General features: G+C 41.9%; 1 protein-coding gene across 1 annotated transcript in view; it reads right to left on the bottom strand.

The window, feature by feature from the left end:
• Positions 1 to 17,875, bottom strand: part of LOC120457663 (unconventional myosin-VIIa-like) — a 419,197-nt gene that overhangs the window by 9,609 nt on the left and 391,713 nt on the right. The window contains exon 10 of the mRNA XM_039645159.2: positions 1,619 to 1,740. Within this exon, the coding sequence (XP_039501093.1) occupies positions 1,619 to 1,740 (122 nt within the window). The remainder of the gene's footprint in view (positions 1 to 1,618; positions 1,741 to 17,875) is intronic.

Genomic DNA, 17,875 nt, shown 5'->3' with positions numbered 1-17,875 from the left:
AAATAAAATAAATAGGAGTAAAACTCTCCCGTGAGTTACCTGCCGCCGATTTATAGTTTTAGAAATAACGAGAGAATTCCACCCAGGTTAATCATACGCACCTGACCCGCCGAAAAATTTGGGTTCAGTTGCTGATGAACTGCACTTATGGCGGCGCAGGTGCGACCCCTTTGAAAACGTGAATAAAGCTAATGTCGCAAGCGCGTCTCGACGACCGCCGCGCATAGTTTTCTTAAAGTATCCACCGCCACTTAAACATTTTTAAAAAAATTGGGAAGCGCATACAGTTTAAAGGTATTTTGCCGATGTTGTGGTCTACGCCCATTTAATTGCACCGCCCAAAATGGTTTAAACCTTTGTGCCGCGATCCAACTAATTTGACCCAGGAACATACATTTTAAATTTAAGGAGAAGAGAGAGTACATTTTGAATCATTTTTTGTTGGGAGTTTTTATTTAAGTAAAAAACACCACTTAAAATTTATCTTTTAAAACAAAAACGTTTTTTTTGTACCTTCCGCGGTTTTAATACCGTCAAAAAATGAGCGAAAAGATTATTAAAGGCCATTTCTCAAAGGAAAACAATAGTATTATAAAATTCAAAGATAAATTCAAAGCATCACCTCGACGGGAGATCGATCTTTCGGCGAGGGATGAGTTGCCCAACCCTATGCATACCCCATCCCCATACCCCAGCATAACTTTTCGTAGTTAAAATTAACGTTCTCTTAGAGCTACCCCATCATAATTGTATGGCCATTTTGGTTTTATATTCGTTTGAGCATACTTTCGAGTGCGTTGGTATTTATGAGTTAAGCAATGAAAGCTTAAACCAACATTTTTCTGAACCTAGCTAATGTCTCGACGGTAGTGGGGTGCAGAAGCGATCACCAGAGCTTCGCTCTAGCGGTAGGTGATCACAGGCAGGCATCACAGAAGCAGAAAAGTTCTTTGAAACTCCTTTTGAAATAAGCTTGAAATAATGTCGTTCAAGATATACAAATACATATCAGTGTATTATAGCGCACAGAATGGCTTCCTCTAGGGTAGTTGGAATCCGTGCTGAGGTTTTGCAAAGAGTTACCCTCACCAAGGAGTTTGATTATGACATATATAGGTATCACATAGGACCATAGTCCTTTGAGTGCGCTAGTCCTTCTAAATGAAAATGAAATGAAAAACCTAGACACAGACATGAAACTTATTAGACTATGCGGTTATATCAACCACGCACTCTCCCCGTTCCTACATAACACAATGACTTACATAAAATACATTTGAAAATACCTTATTTCGCGACTTGGTGTGCAATTGTAAAAATTTAAATTAAATTAGTCAATAAAATTAATAAATTCGTTTATATTTTGGCTATGCTAAGCCACGGAAACATTTACGACATTCATGTGTCAATTAAACTACTATGCTTTTAATCTCCGTATGTAATTCTCTCTTAAAATGAAATAGAAAAGTTATAATAAAAACAAAATTCCTGCCTAAATTGGTTCACCAAGTGCCGTGCACGCAACTAGGTGCGTGGAATACTTACCAACTTTACTGCTGAGTACTATATATTGGATGTACGTAACCTATATTATCAGGTAACGCCATTGCAAACTTACCAAGGCTTTGTATTTTGGAGAACATCTATGAGGGACTGTAACTGATGTCGAAAATTATCACTCACAGTACATTTTGATTTGGATGATCCTCGTGGGTAACTCGAACTGATGAATTGGAAATCCTAAGAAAAAAGAAGCAGTATTGTACTTTAGAATTTTTGATTTACTTTTATTGTTAAAGGACAATAGCTATTAGCTATACATTTCTTTCAAGTCGGCATCTGCCCATAACAACCTGAAGGGCAATATAAGATTTTTGTACCCGTTACTCGTAGATTGTTTGTAGATAACTACATATATAACACTTAGAATGAAGCGTTTCCCCATAAGGAATACATATATATTCTTGATCGCTTGATTCTTTACCACTTGCTAAGCTCATCTGTCCGTCTATACAAACGTCGAGATCTTGGAAACTTAAAGATCTATAAGGTCATTTGCCAATTCGATCAATATGCCAAAAACATTTTGAACACACTGACATTTTCAAAAATGTTTTGCCATTTTACTTATTGTCCTGCCAATTTATATTTGTATACCACATTTTTTTTCCCACGCCCACTCTAACTTTGAAAAACGTGTTGATTTTTTAGTTTTATTATTCGTCTATCATATTTTTGAACAAAACCAACACCAAACACCCATTTTACTAAGAAAATTTGAGGCCTTTACAAGTCTCAAGTTACGGTGATCCGTCCGCGATTTCACAAAATAACAATCGATTTTAAGGCCCGGGACCTGCCATTAAGATGGAATTTAACCGGTCTACATCGCCTGACCCTTATTACGACCTTTACTGCACAGCTCCCTTATCAGGGCATAATGGCAACGGCTGGTGCAGAGGCGGTCATAGACGAAGATCCAAGTTCTATGACCGGAGCGTCTTAGGTGCCCCTTACCTACAATACCAAAAAAAATAAGAGAGAACGCTATAGTCAAGTTCCCCGACTATTTGATACCCGTTACTCAGCTAGTGGAAGTGCGAAGGAGAGTCTTGAACACTGACATTTTTTGGGGGTTTGTGGGCGTTAGAGTGGGCGTTTATTGGCAAATCGATAGAAATTTACAAGACTAATACAAAAATGAAAAAATATCAAATTATTTTTCAAAAGTGTGGGCGTGGCAGATTTAAGCGGTTTGTGGGCGTTAAAGTTGGCGTGCACAAAGTTTTTTCGCAAATCAAAAGAAATTTACAAGACCAATACAAAAATGAAAAAATATCAAAACATTTTTCAAAAGTGTGGGCGTGGCAGTTTTGGGAGGTTTGTGGGCGTTAGAGTGGGCGTGGTAACATGAATCGACAAACTTGCGTCTTTTACTCTGGAGTCTGTATGCTTAATCTCAACTTTCTAGCTTTTGTAGTTCCTGAGATCTCGACGTTCATTCGGACGGTCAGACGGACGGACAGACGGACATGGCCAGATCGACTCGGCTATTGATCCTGATCAAGAATATATATACTTTATATGGTCGGAAACGCTTCCTTCTGTCTGTTACATACTTTTTAACAAATCTACTATACCCTTTTAATCTACGAGTAACGGGTATAAAATTTTTAGCCCGCAGGATTTAAGCAATATCTAGCAGTGATGGCCCATTTTGTCGCTTCCTTGCTATACGCAACGAAGTCGACGTCAACTTAAATACCGTCGACTACTAAGGCTTAGCGGCGGCCAAGTACCAAAGGCTTGGGAAGAACTAATTGGGCCGGCGAATGCAGCTCATACAAACTAAATAAGATTAGGATTATTAAATGGATTATTATTAAAAGCGTCGGTTCAAACTTCGCTGCCACTTGTTACTTACATCGATTACATCGAATACGGATAACACCGGATCACAAAAGCTTAGTGTTATTATTTTTATATTCCAACTTTCAAAGCTGTGGTAGCATTTTCATATGCCGTATGGATTAGATAATTAAACTGGACACCTTCTCCGCCTATTTAAATTGCGTTGCATAAAAAATCTTGTAAAGCTTTCTGATCGGAGTCACATCACGGATTTACAAAATCTTTTAGCGATAATATATAATATATATATATATATAATAATTATATCAGCCTTAGAAATTCGGCCAAATGCGATCACCGGTACTGTGTTGTTATTCACACACTACTACACACACACTAGGGCTATTAAAATTCCGCTTTTCGCCAAAAGTTCTCTCAATGGAAACTCCGTGTCGGACGCGAAACTTCCAGACGAGATGAGACGAACCTTGCCGTAATGAATTCCGACAAATACCCGATCCCATACATTAATTTCACACAATCTACTCTTGGTGGAGCTTATTATTTTACAACCCTCGATCTGACGAGGGGATTTTACTAGATACAGTCCGATACCGCCAAAACGGCATTCTTGACGTTGAATGGAATGAATTAAAAAAAACGCCCACGCCATTTCCCAGCGTTTGAGTATAAATTATATAAGTTCCGGTGGGTCCAGAGATCTTCCTTCTTTAGCTGAGGTTCGTCTTAGACACTGTTTACGGAGATTATGTTGGAGGGCTTGACTTCGCCCCCTTAGTTATTATCACTAGCCTTGTGGCGATAGCGATTTGATTGTAAATAAGAACAATTGTGTTTAACGGCAGTAAGCCGGAGCAAGTTGTGGTTTATTTCGACACAAGATTTGAACTGAGTAGCAGACAATATTGAAACTAAGTTTACCCTCGAGCAATGCATCGCGCCACCACAAGTCGGCAAGCCGACTCAGCATTTCTTGCAGCGTGAAGCAACACTCCCGATAGGAAGTGTCAGCTTTCCGCTGCCAGGCGTTCTTTGCGCGGAGCGCTGAACCCAATTCTGGCGCGTCAGCATTGTTTATACAAAGCTACTTAGTTGCTACGAAGCAATACATTGTTAATTGTTAACTACTCCCCCCTCAAGTTTATGGCCGTCCTCGGTCATATTGAAAGTGTCGATGGTGCGCTGTATCTCCCTGGAGGCTCGTCTTCTCCTTAATGCCAGATAAAGGGCGAGAGAGCCAATCAAGCCGAAGTTTAGGACCACACCAGCCACGAACCAGAGTCTAGGCGAGCCTTCAGATTCCATATCATCCATAAGGTTTTGGATGGAATGTAGGTTGTCGTTACTCATCCGGTGTAGCAGAGGGATGCTGAGCACAGGGTCGTGGCCGACGATGCTAAGTAGTGGTGAACGCACAATGCCTGGCTGCTTGCTTAGTGTTTTCCGTAGATTTACGAATTCTGAGCCGTTGATGGTTGCCGTTCGCTCGAAGGTTACCAGGTAGGTTCCCTCTATCAGTGTTTCGGGGCTGCCATCAGTGCTAACGTGAGCCGCGGCTTCGTTGATAATCACAACGCCGTCATCTACGGGGTTTACTTCTCGCAAGTGGCTGGGTTGAGTGTGGCATTGAGCAGCGTTTCCAGCATGGAGTGAGCGCACGCAAGTTTCGCGCCGAGACCGCTCGCAGAACGTGTAGTGTGTGGTATCTGTGCATCCGGTGACCGCAAAGGTGTCATGTTCGCATTCGGCCAGTGTGTCCTCGTCGAGGCGCAAGATGGTGTGTTGGTGAGATACAGGGTAGACGGCGACTTTCTTGCAACTGAACTTGACTCTAGGGTAGGCAATTAAAATATGAATGCTATTCTCGGACTGGAGGACTCTGATCTTAGATGCTTCTATTAAGCTGACAATTGGGGTATCCTGTTCTACAAGAGACTTCAAGTCGGCATGATCAAGAATTGTGGGATTTATAATGTTTGATTTGGCCAAAGTAATAGTGAGAATTAAATTTTGAATTTCTGTAGACAGCATCCTATTTCTTGCCAGTAGTGCTTCATATAAGTGCGGAGTGTCAACCAAGTCGCCTTTACGGGCAGTGATCACCTTATTGATGGTGTCAGTTAACTTATTTATCTGTTTCTGGGTTTCGGAGTTTATAGCTATCTGCCTGGAATTAGACTCTACTAGTTGGGCCTCTGTGATCTTAATCTTTAAGAGGTCCGTGGCATCGGGAGTGCCCGCCACCACCTTTAAGGCTGTACCTAAGAAATCTAGACTCCTAGCGATCCTATGGTGGACTTTGAGAACGGACAACAAGGTTCTAAGATGGTCAGTATCGACCTCTAGCAACTTACGCATATGTGAATGGGGAAAGGACTCAGACAGTTTCTGCGTTTCATCTATCATACTAGCGTACTCGGAAAGGTTACTCGAATGTTTCAAGAGGTCACGCTGTTCAAACACCAGCACATCCCCATCTAACACAGGAATGTAGTTGGCATGCGAAAAGTCGGTGATCCGAGCATTCGCTACTACCAAGGACATGAACATCATGAGGGTGAACCTGGAAATTAAAGACAAGGTGATACTACAGTGCTCGGGTTTTCCTTAACATAACTTACTACCTAACTGTAGAGGGGATGCCTACTTGAGGTTGTCCTTGTGGACCACCCTCCCCTTAATAAGAACAGACGTTCCCAGGTCTGCCTGCACTTTTTGCTCGGTGCATAGTGGAGTTAGCTTATTTCCTAACCTCTTGTTGTTTTTTACAAACACGTGTTCTCCCACCTCAAACACGCGGTTTTGCCGGGATGGGTTGCATCTTCCGATGCTGTCTTGCTGAGCCTTTACTAATCTTGCCTTGATTTCTAGGCAGCGCTCGTGGGCCCCTGGGTGAACCACCTCAATTGGTCTCTCACGAGTAACTGAGTGCACGGTTTTGTTATATTCTATCGTTGCCCTCAAGATTAGTTCTACTGTGTCATTCGTTTTTTTGTCCAACTTCAGGCACCTGGCGATTTCTGCCAATGTGCTGTGGAACCGTTCAACTTGGCCATTGGACGAGCTGTGGAGTGGGGGCGCATTTACTATGTCAATGCCGAAGCTGTTCTTGAGCATTGAGGTGACAGTTTCCGAGTTGAATGCGGGCTCATTGTCACAATAGACCGTTTTGATATTGGGGAACAGGTTAATGATCTGCAACAGGGGTGCTGTGATGTCCACTATTGTTCTAGACACCACTGGTTGCACTATTGCAAATTTAGAAAATTTGTCAACACACGTCAGGAATAGCTTCCTGTCGGTTGAGAATATGTCAATATGCACCATCTCACCTGTATAGCTGGGTATGGGCGTTTCCCCAAGCTCTTGCTTTTTCGGGTGCCTGTCATACTTTGCTTGGGTGCAAACCCTACAATTAGCTACTACTTCTTTAGCTAAACTGCCCATTTTAGGAAAGTAATAATCCCGAAGGACTTGTTTAATGTTTTCCTGCGCGGCTCTGTGAGCACGGTTGTGCTCAGCAGTGACGATTTCGATCTGTTCGTTTTTGTCGGTTATGTCTAACACGACATTCTTACAGTGACGAAATTGGGTGGCTGGAAAGTGGGAAATGAGGTCGTGTTGGAAGTTTGCCAGAGTGGGCAAGTCGCAGTGAATAGCGTTCACGACGTCAGGATTTACCACCTCCTTAAGTGTTTTTAATAGCCAACTTTTATCAGTAAAGCTGATCAAGTGGCGAGATTTGCTTCGAAAGAGCACCAGGTTCCGTTTGAGCGGAAAACGTGCTGCCTCCAGAATGATCTGGTTCCTGAAGCAATTTAACGGTTTGTCCGTGGTCTCGACCGTGTAGGTCAGGGAGAGCTCACTGTGAATGGTCGCAGCGTCTGATTGGGGTTCGTTTTGTAGGGCATTCAAATTCTGCCTAGAGAGGGCGTCTGCCACGAAATTTTCTTTGCCAGGTTTGTAGAAAACCTTGGCATTGTGCTGGTCTATGTAAGATTTCCACCTCTTTATCTTGGCATTCGTGTTCCTGTCGGCAACAGCGAAAGTGAGGGGTTGATGGTCGGTAAATATATTAATTTCCCTAGAGCCATACAGGAAGTTCTGCAACTTACCTAGGGCCCATACAATCGCCAGCAATTCCCTTTCGTTTGTGGCGTAGTTCTGCTCGGGCTGTTTAAGGGTACGCGATATCATGGTGATTGGCCTGCCCTCCTGGGATAGGACTGCACCGATACCACTTGCCGAAGCATCTGTAGTAAGGTCAAAAGGCTTTTTAAAGTCGGGGTATTTGAGTATAACATCCTCAGATGCTAGTATGTTTCGCAGCCTTTGGAACGCGTTGCGTTGAGTTTCATTAAACTCAACAGGAATTTTTTTAGATATGTGTTTGCTCACCGAACCATTTTCCCCTTTTAGGATATCTGTGATCGGGCGGCCTATGGCAGCAAAGTCTTTGATGAAGACTCTGTAGTAGCTGGCTAAACCAAGGAAGGACCTAACCTTGTAAACGCTATCTGGTTCAGGGTACTCCTGAATGGCCTTCACCTTCTCCGGATCGGATTTAGTTCCGTCCTTACTGACAATAAAGCCGAGGTATTCTACACTCTCTTTAAAGAATCTAGTTTTCTCCTGGCTTACTCTCATGTTGGCATCGATTAGGCATTTTAACACCGTATCGATGTGGCGGACATGGTCGGCCTCATTTTCTGAGAAAATTATTACGTCATCTACATAGACGTAACATATTTTCCCAATTTGTTCTCTTAGTACATCGTCTAAGGCTCTTTGAAAAATGCTGCTTGCATTCCTCAAGCCGAACGGTAGACGACAAAACTCGTATTTGCCGCCGTTTACCGAGAACGACGTCTTCTCACGGTCATGTTCCGCGAGGTAAATTTGGTGATACCCTGATTTAAGATCAAGGGTAGTGAAGAATTTTGCCTTTCCCAGATTCGCTAGAATCATGGGAATGCTAGGCATAGGGTAACGGTCCGGGATAGTGCGCTCATTGAGCTTCCTGAAGTCTATTACCAACCTCTTGTTCGGGTTACCGAACGCGTCAGTGCCCTTTTTGTCAACAACCCACGTCGGGCTGTTATATGGAGACCTTGATGGCCTGATAATGCCATCTTTTAGCAATTGTTTGACTTCGTTATTCACGAAGTCAGAAACACCCATGAGGTTTGGGTAGGCTCTCGAGTACACCGGTTCGTTGTCTACTGTCCGAATTGTGGCAGTGACAGCGGTGTTGAAAGGAAGAGCTTCGTGTGAAGTAGAGAAGGCCTTTTTCCTTCTCAGAATTGTGTCCTTGAACTCCTTTTTAATGGAGGTAGGCACTACAATGTCATTCACATCCGTGAAGTTCATACTAGGGCAGCTGAAAAAATGAAGTTTTTCACAAATGCCCTGATACTCCAAAGACTCCTCAGCCAGGTTCAACTTGACTCCGGCCTGTGTTAACAGGTCTAAGCCTATAATAGCGTCGAACGAGTTAATGGAATTCAATAGGAAGAATGGAGCGTTGTGCTTGAAGACCTTCATAAAGCACTTTTGTTTGATTTCGGTGGAGCCATGTATAGAGCTCACCGAGAACGGACTGGCGACCGGCCTTACATTTTTTAGCTCCTTTACGGGCTTAATGTAATTTTTTGCCGCGCCGGTGTCAATTAACATCTTTAAAGTCCTCCCAGCCAACCGTCGTTCAATGAACGGCAACCGGGAGCGCCCCCTAAAAAATTCAATGAGTCATCGCTTGGAGCGTACTCATTGTCACTATCAATTTCCTCAACGGCAGCCTTTGCTGCCTTCTCATACTCCTGCTTGGGGTCTTTTGTCTTCGAGTCATTGGTTTTGGGGGTCTCTTGGACAATGTTGTTCAGGCGTTGACGTCTCGGCCCTGTGAAACGGTCCGAAGAATTTCTCCTCTTAGAGGCATTGGACTCATCGGGTTTATTCATATTATATTCAGTGCGCTGCCTGAAATTGGAGAACGAGTCGACCTCCATAGGTTGAGGTGCTTGCGCCTGGTTGTCATTGTTGGTCTGACCATTACCATTACCCTTTTGTCGCCTGACAAAGTGTGGGTTTCTGTCCTGGCCTTGTTCCTCTTTGTTGTCTTTTCCCTGTCTACCCTGGAAGCGGCCCTTGCCGTTTCCAGACGTCTGCGCACGTTCCTCTACGGCCTTGGCGTAGGAAGTTGCGAACATGCTCCTTTCAATGCTTGCTTCTGCTTCTCTGGCCAGAGCCAGGGCAGATGGCAAGTCTTTAGGTTGAGCCGGGAAAACCACAGCTCTAAGGGACTTTTTGAGGCCCGAGGTGAAAGCATGGAGGGCATCGGCTCTAACCTCCGCGTTGAGCAAGTCAGCGCCCTCTTGTTCGTGTGTCATCACAATCTTATTGGTGACGAGCGTCAACTTCTTCTCGACTTCGTCATAGTACTGCATCAATGGCAGGTCCCCTTGCCTGACCATCTCCAATCCCTGCCTCAGTAGGCGTAGGGATGTCTTATCTGAATACGTGCAGTCTAACCTGGCCAAAATGGCATCGAAATTCAGTACAGTGTTGTGAGACACGAGCAAGGCCCCAGCTGCGCCTCTAATTTTGTTTCGTAAGATAGCTACAGCTTGGTAATGCGCGCTACTGCCATTATAAGGCTTGAATAGGTCATAAGCGTATATGGCCGCCTGTCTCCAGGCCACATACTCGTCTTGGGTGCCAGAGAACTCTGGCACAGACTTGATTATGTCTAATGGTAAGTCACACCTAACCTCAGGATTCACAGTAACCTTCTCGTACGTGATGATTTGCGGTGCTTCCACCTGCAAACTCTGTACCCGCGCAGCTAAGGTGTTTATTTGTGATTGAAACTGGGTCTGTTGTTGTGCCAATGCCTGTCTGACGGCATTGTCGATAAATGCTTGGATCTGAGCTGGGTCCATGGTGCTGTTTATAGGGGGGCTAGCTAACGGCTGACCTACTATCGGGCTTGCTTGTTCCTCCTCCCAACCGTCCTCACTATCGTATTCAACCTTTATGTCTCTATAAGTACCTGCCCAACTCATTGGTTGGTTGACACAACACAAATATGTATTTTCGCCGAGCACAAACGATCGGCTTATTATGTATGACAGGAAAAGGTATGCAATATAATAATCTTTTATTGGGTATGCAACGAAAATTTGTTTCGTCAAAGCATGCAATATTTTTTACTAAAAGAGGGTATGCAATGTATTTTATTAAAACTGGGTATGCAAATAAAAAAAAATTTTTGGTTCCTCTAAAAAGTATGCAACACTTATTTTTTAATAAGGTATGCAACAAAAATTTACTCTGCCGAAAATATGCAATGCTTTTGCGATTAAATCCACAACGCACAACTATTACGTGGCCAGATACACAACTTTTTTCACTAGTAAATTTCTTGATTGCTACAATGAAGTCACTTGTAAAACTTACATGGTCTTCTAACTTAACTACCCTGTTTGTCGCCTGACAAAGTGTGTTAAATTAGATTGGTGGGTTCAGATTGTTGGTTGGGCGCCAATTATATAAGTTCCGGTGGGTCCAGAGATCTTCCTTCTTTAGCTGAGGTTCGTCTTAGACACTGTTTACGGAGATTATGTTGGAGGGCTTGACTTCGCCCCCTTAGTTATTATCACTAGCCTTGTGGCGATAGCGATTTGATTGTAAATAAGAACAATTGTGTTTAACGGCAGTAAGCCGGAGCAAGTTGTGGTTTATTTCGACACAAGATTTGAACTGAGTAGCAGACAATATTGAAACTAAGTTTACCCTCGAGCAATGCATCGCGCCACCACAAGTCGGCAAGCCGACTCAGCATTTCTTGCAGCGTGAAGCAACACTCCCGATAGGAAGTGTCAGCTTTCCGCTGCCAGGCGTTCTTTGCGCGGAGCGCTGAACCCAATTCTGGCGCGTCAGCATTGTTTATACAAAGCTACTTAGTTGCTACGAAGCAATACATTGTTAATTGTTAACTTATACATTGACGATATCATCTTTTTCAGTAAGAACTATAACTGTCATTGGCTTAACCTTCGTTAGGTATTTGACAGTCTGAAAATGGCAAAACTTAAAGTGAACTTAATTTCTGTCCACTCAGGTTGACTGCCTCGGGTATATAGCCAGCCATGACGGCATGAGGGCCGACCAAAAGAAGATAAGTCCTTCGACTTATATCGAGGAACGGAAAACTTTCCTCCGCATGACACTATCTAATAAAAAGCCAAGCCTTTGACTAACTTGATGAGGCAAATCATAAACTCCTAATTAAAGAAACATTTTTTTGTAGCGATTCCAAAATCGTTGTTCAGACGAACATGAATATATAAAAGGATTTACATAAGAAATGTATGTATGGCTAGTGAAACGCTGCAGCAATTCCTTATCTAAAAATAAACAACGCCTGAGCGTTAGGATATAGATATCTGGGATAAACAACGAACTCCTGCGAGGGTTTCATTCCTTAAATAAAGATGCAAGCGATCACGTAGCATTTCCTTGAAGATAATTAATATCGTGCACTAGAAAATTCATTCACTTAAGACAGTTTTCCACATCTGGGGATCAGATGGCCACTGCGTTGGTCTAGTTAGAGATAAGATTAGAATATGTAAATTTCATGTTAGCTACCTAAGCTAGGACTTAGAAAATAAAGATTCAGTTTGAAATTATCAACTCACAAGTAAAGTCTTCTTATTTGGAACCTTTACATTTGGTCAATCGAGCCTTCGAAGAAATTGAACTTCGTAAAACTCTGCAGTTTCTCCCTATATGGTAAAGGACTCAGAGAAAGGCCAGCTCCTTTAAGCATTGCTACATTTATCTTGCAGCTAAAGGTAGCGAAAATAATTAACTCTTGTTTCCCCCTAGATGGTATGGGACAGAGTATAAAAAAAAAGCAAAAAGATACAAAAGAATCTTTTATGTTTTAAATTAAAACAAACACCTTATAGTGTTTTATTAACTAAAGGTTGTTGTGTTTACCATAATAATTTGTGGTAAGGCGTGCTTGAGGCCATGCATCAGCAACTGTGAAAATAAAAAGTGCATAAAAATTAGCAGAGGACATAAACCGTGTATGGTACCTCCCTATATTCATCGCTCTAAACCCAAACAAGCCGCATTAAATAAGATTGGTTTGGGATGCAGCTGCAAAGAGTCACGGCAAATCCCTTAACGACTTTATGCTGAACGGACCCGATTACTTGAACCCGCTAACCGAGGTTCTTATGGCATTCAGAGTAGTTCGTATAGGTGTGTGCGCGGATATCGCTGAGATGTTTCATCAAATAACTATCCAGCAAAGCGACATGCATGCTCAACGATTTCTATGGCTTAACAAGGGCAACAAAACTCCCCGCACAATCGTCATGCTGGCAATGACATTTGGAATTTGCTGCGCGCCCTGTATTGCTCACTATGTACGGGACAAAAACGCTCAGGAGTTTAAGGATCAATGTCCCCGAGCTTTCGAGTCAATTACAAAGGCTCATTATGTGGACGACCTTATAGACAGCTACACCGACGACTCTGAGGCGATCGCAGTAACATCAGAAGTCCGAGACATTCATGCTGAGGGAGGAAATTGGATCTCGAACTCTACCGCTATCCTCAAACATTTTGGAGAGCGCCAAATAGCCGAACAACATCCCAAAGAACTTGGTGGCCCGGGGAAGGTTCTTGGTATGTATTGGGAACCCTCTAACGACGTTTTTAAGTATACTTTTAGATTCGCGAGACTTAAAAGAGACGTCCTAAATGGAGAATCTATACCAACAAAACGAGAAGTCCTACAAGTATTAATGTCGATTTTTGATCCCTTGGGCCTGTTATCCTGCTACACGATCGGCCTTAAAATGCTACTGCAAAAAGTATGGCGAGCAGGCATAGACTGGGACGAAGAACTGCCAGACGCCCTGTTCACGTCATGGCAACAATGGAAAACGGTCCTGCTTCAAGCTACCGAATTGGAATTTCCTCGCTTCTACTCCACTTTGCTGCCGAATGCCGACCAGATTGATCTTCACACGTTTGTAGACGCGAACGAGTACGCCTACGCAGCAGTCACATATCTTCTTATCAAGCGAGGAGCAGACGTCGACACAGTACTGGTAGCAGCCAAATTTAAGGTCGCACCACTAAAACCAGTCTCAATACCACGCATGGAACTACTGGCCGCTGTAATTGGAGTGGGCCTCGCCAAAAAGGCCTTGAATGTTAGAAGGCTCAACATCAATTCAAGTACATACTGGACAGACCGTTATATAGTGGCTTGATATGGACCCACGGAAATTTCAAGCCTTCGTTATGCATAGAGTTGGGCAGATAATCGATAACACAAGTCGAAACCAATGGCGATGGATTCCCACAAAGCAAAACGTTGCGGACTCAGCTACCAAATTCATCAAAACTCCTGACGCTAATCGCTGGTTAAAAGGCCCTTACTTCCTAGTCAAGCCAGAAAGCGAATGGCCACTACAAGAAATTAGTCTCGATAACAGCGAGCCGTGTGAACTACGTAAGCATATCTTCGTTGTAAACAAACTAAAGTATTTTGATTTTGCAGTAGAGTACTTCTCTGATTGGAGACGCCTATACAGAGCTGTGGCAACATTCGTGCTATACATTCAAAGAGTACGTGCCAAATGTCTCTCGGAAATCAACTACCGAAAACGTTAGACCCGAAAATCATAAATAGAGCAAAATCGTGGCTTTATAAACAGGTGCAATCCAGGGTGTATTCAGCTGAAATAACCGCCATTGACAAGTCAAGCTCGTTGATTGCCCTGAACGTTTACCTGGACGAAGACGGCGTATAACGCATTCAGGGAAGAAACGATAAAATAAATCCTGACAACGCCATCGTTCTGTGAAAGAACTCCAAAATCGCATTTTTAATTACAAAATATTACCATGAAAAATCACATCATATGATGCACGAGTCAACGATTAATCGTATTCGAAGCGACTTCTACGTACCTCGTCTACGAGTGCTTTATAAAACAGTTCGAAAGGCCTGTCAACTGTGCAAAATTTCCACCGCCAGCCCCGAAGTACCTCAAATGGCTCCATTACCAGTCGCCCGACTAGCCTGACACGTCGCGGGACTCCAAATGAAATCTTTTCTGGCAATGGCACAAACTTTAAAGCCACGGAGAAAATGGTAAAAGAAGAACTACAAAAGATCGACTTTGATGAAATCACCATAAAATACAAAGTAATTAAGTGGCACTTCAACCCGCCTGCAGCACCTCATATTGGGGAATGTTACCGCCGCAATTTAAACTCAACCGCCAACTTGGCGAAAAAGGCGTAACCCTGAAAACATTTGGTAAAAGTGTTACCCATGATCTGCGGTTATTGGATATGGCAACACTTGTACGACACTTGAGGAAACACTGGCGAAGGAGAAAAAACAAAGTTTTTTAAAGCTGCTCGCTTTGCTAAAATAAATTAAATAAAAATAAAGTGACTGCTACAAAAGGTTGTTTATTGTTGCTCTCCCTAAGCCTAAATCAATTGGTGCCTCAACAAAGGGTATTCAAAAAACAGAGGGTATGACAAAAGAGCCAAGTCAAAACACTTCAAAACAAGAGAGAACGCTATAGTCGAGTTCCCCGACTATCTGATACCCGTTACTCAGCTAGTGATAGTGCGAAGGAGGTCTTCTACACTGACAGTTTTTGGCGGTTTGTGGGCGTTAGAGTGGGCGTGGCAAAAAGGTTTTTTGGCAAATCGATAGAAATTTACAAGACTAATACAAAAATGAATAAATATCAAAACATTTTTCAAAAGTGTGGGCGTGGCAGCTTTGGGCGGTTTGTGGGCGTTAGAGTGGGCGTGGCAAAAAGTTTTTTGGCAAATCGATAGAAATTTACAACACCAATACAAAAATGAAAAAATATTAAAACATTTTTCAAAAGTGTGGGCGTGGCAGTTTTGGGCGGTTTGTGGGCGTTAGAATGTTTTGGCAGCCATAAATAGTCGACTCAGTGGAGCAAACAACAAAGCTGAAATGTCGACAGTTGTAAAGGCAGAGGAGTTACCAACCCTGCCTAAAATACGGATACCAACTTTCTTTGGTGATTCCAAAGAATGGGATCTTTTTAATGAGCTCTTCACAGAGCTCATTCATACGAGGGAGGATCTTAGTCCTTCACTCAAATTTAATTATCTGAAGTCAGCATTAAAAGGAGAAGCCAGGAATATGGTGACTCATTTATTGCTTGGCTCTGGAGAGAATCACGAAGCCACTTGGGAGTTTTTGACCAAGCGGTTTGAAAATAAAAGGAAAATTTTCTCAGAGAACATGAATAGGCTAATCGATATGCTAAGTTTAAATTTGGAATCCATGGAATCCATAATCAAATTAAGACATTTATTGACACAATTAATGAGTCAATTTACATTGTCAAATTAAAGGCACATTTGCCAGAAGAAGTGGATGCAATTTTTGCTCACATAATTCTTCGAAAATTTAACAAAGAGTCGCTCAGTTTATTAGAAAGCCATGTCAAAAAAACTGAAGAAATCCAGGCACTTTCTGATGTCATGGACTTTTTAGAGAAAAGGCTCAATTCTATTTCGTAATTTTCACAGGAAGTTAAATACTAGTATGAATAAAAATGATAATTGTGCATATTGCAGACTACCAGGGCATTATTTAACTCAATGCCATAAATTTAAAATAATGAATCTAACAGAACGGTCTGACTGGGTAAGAAAAAATCGGTTTTGCCTAAGATGTCTAAGGCATCCTTTTAATAAAAAATGTACAAGCGAATAGCTTTGTTCGACTTGTCAAAGAACTCACCACACTTTGCTTCACTTTTCAGGTCATAATCCAGAAAAAGTGAATACGTGTAGAACAGCAGGTCAAGCCTTGATATCCACGGCTGTGGTTCAAGTGAAGTCGAGAAATGGAGGTTTTGAAAACCTAAGATCTTTGATTGATAGTGGTTCTCAAAGCACAATCATTTCAGAAGAATCTGCACAGATTCTTAAATTGAAAAAAGTTCGTTCACAAACAGAAATAAGTGGAGTATCTTCCACAGGAACGTGCATTTCCAGGCACAAGGCAATTATTTCGATCAAAAATTGTCCAAAAAATTTAGAAATTGAAGCACTTGTTCTTCCAAAGCTAATGAAAGCACTTCCAGTCAACACAATTAATGTTGATCGGAAAAAATGGAAGGGCTTTAAATTAGCCGACCCCGAATTTAATAAACCAGGTCGTATTGATCTAATCATTGGAGCAGACGTATATACTCACATTTTGCAAAATGGAGTTAAAAAAATAGACGGGCTTCTTGGACAAAAAACTGATTTCGGGTGGATAGTTTCTGGATGTAAAAAATCCAAAAGAAAAGAAACCATTGTAGCTACAACAATAGAATAAAAAGATTTTAATCACTACTGGGAAGTTGAAGAAGAGGAAAAAAATGATATTGAGTATGAAATCTGTGAAAATAAATTTATTAAAACTACAAAAAAGGATTCAGATGGGCGATACATTGTGTCAATTCCATTCAAGGAGGATGTCACCTTAGGAGATTTAAAGAAACAAGCCATAGCTCGTTACATGAATCTGGAGAAAAAACTACAAAGAAATGAAAAACTTAAGGTTGACTACACTTAATTCATGAAAGAATACATGGATTTAGGACACATGGTTTAGGTGAATAATGAAGGCAAATATTTCTTGCCGCACCAGGCTGTAATTAGAGATTCAAGCCTGCGGGTCATCCAAATTGACAAACAAAAGGAATTATCTAAAATATATGATCCCTTAGGATGGTTGGCTCCCGTGACTATTTTAGGAAAGCTTTTCATTCAAAAACTTTGGATAAGCAAAAGTGAATCGGATCAGGAATTAGCAGCAGAAGATTTGAAATACTGGGAAGCATATGAGGAAAATTTATTGTATTTAGAAAATATTCGAATCCAAAGATGGATTAATTCTAGAAATGGCATAAGTATTCAGCTACATGGATTTGCTGATGCCTCAGAAAAAGCATATGCTGCAGTAGTGTATGCTAAAGTAGGAGATGCTGTAACTATAATAGCTAGCAAAAGTAGAGTCAATCCTGTAAAAAATAGAAAAACTATCCCTAAACTAGAACTATGCGCCGCTCATTTGTAAAGTTTACTGATCCAATGAATAAAAGAGTTATTAACCAGTAAGGTAGAAATTTATGCTTGGAGTGATTCCACTATTACTTTAGCATGGATCAAGAATGTCCAGAGTAAGGTTAAATTTATCAGACGAAGAACGGATGACATTAGGAAATTAAAAAATTCTGAATACACGTGATTCCGTGAAGTCAGAGGATAATCCTGCAGATTTAGCATCTAGGGGAATTGATTCAAAGCAATTGACACACTGTGATCTTTGGTGGAAAGGTCCAAGATGGCTAGCTAACCCGTAGGAACTTTGGCCTCAGCAGCAATCTGTTGAAGAAACTGTACTGGTAAACACCAT

This window comes from Drosophila santomea, unplaced genomic scaffold (genome assembly GCF_016746245.2).
Source record: "Drosophila santomea strain STO CAGO 1482 unplaced genomic scaffold, Prin_Dsan_1.1 Segkk6_quiver_pilon_scaf, whole genome shotgun sequence".
Classification (NCBI taxonomy): domain Eukaryota; kingdom Metazoa; phylum Arthropoda; class Insecta; order Diptera; family Drosophilidae; genus Drosophila; species Drosophila santomea.
Note: the sequence above shows the minus strand (reverse complement) of the source record. Positions and strands in the feature narration are given on the sequence as shown.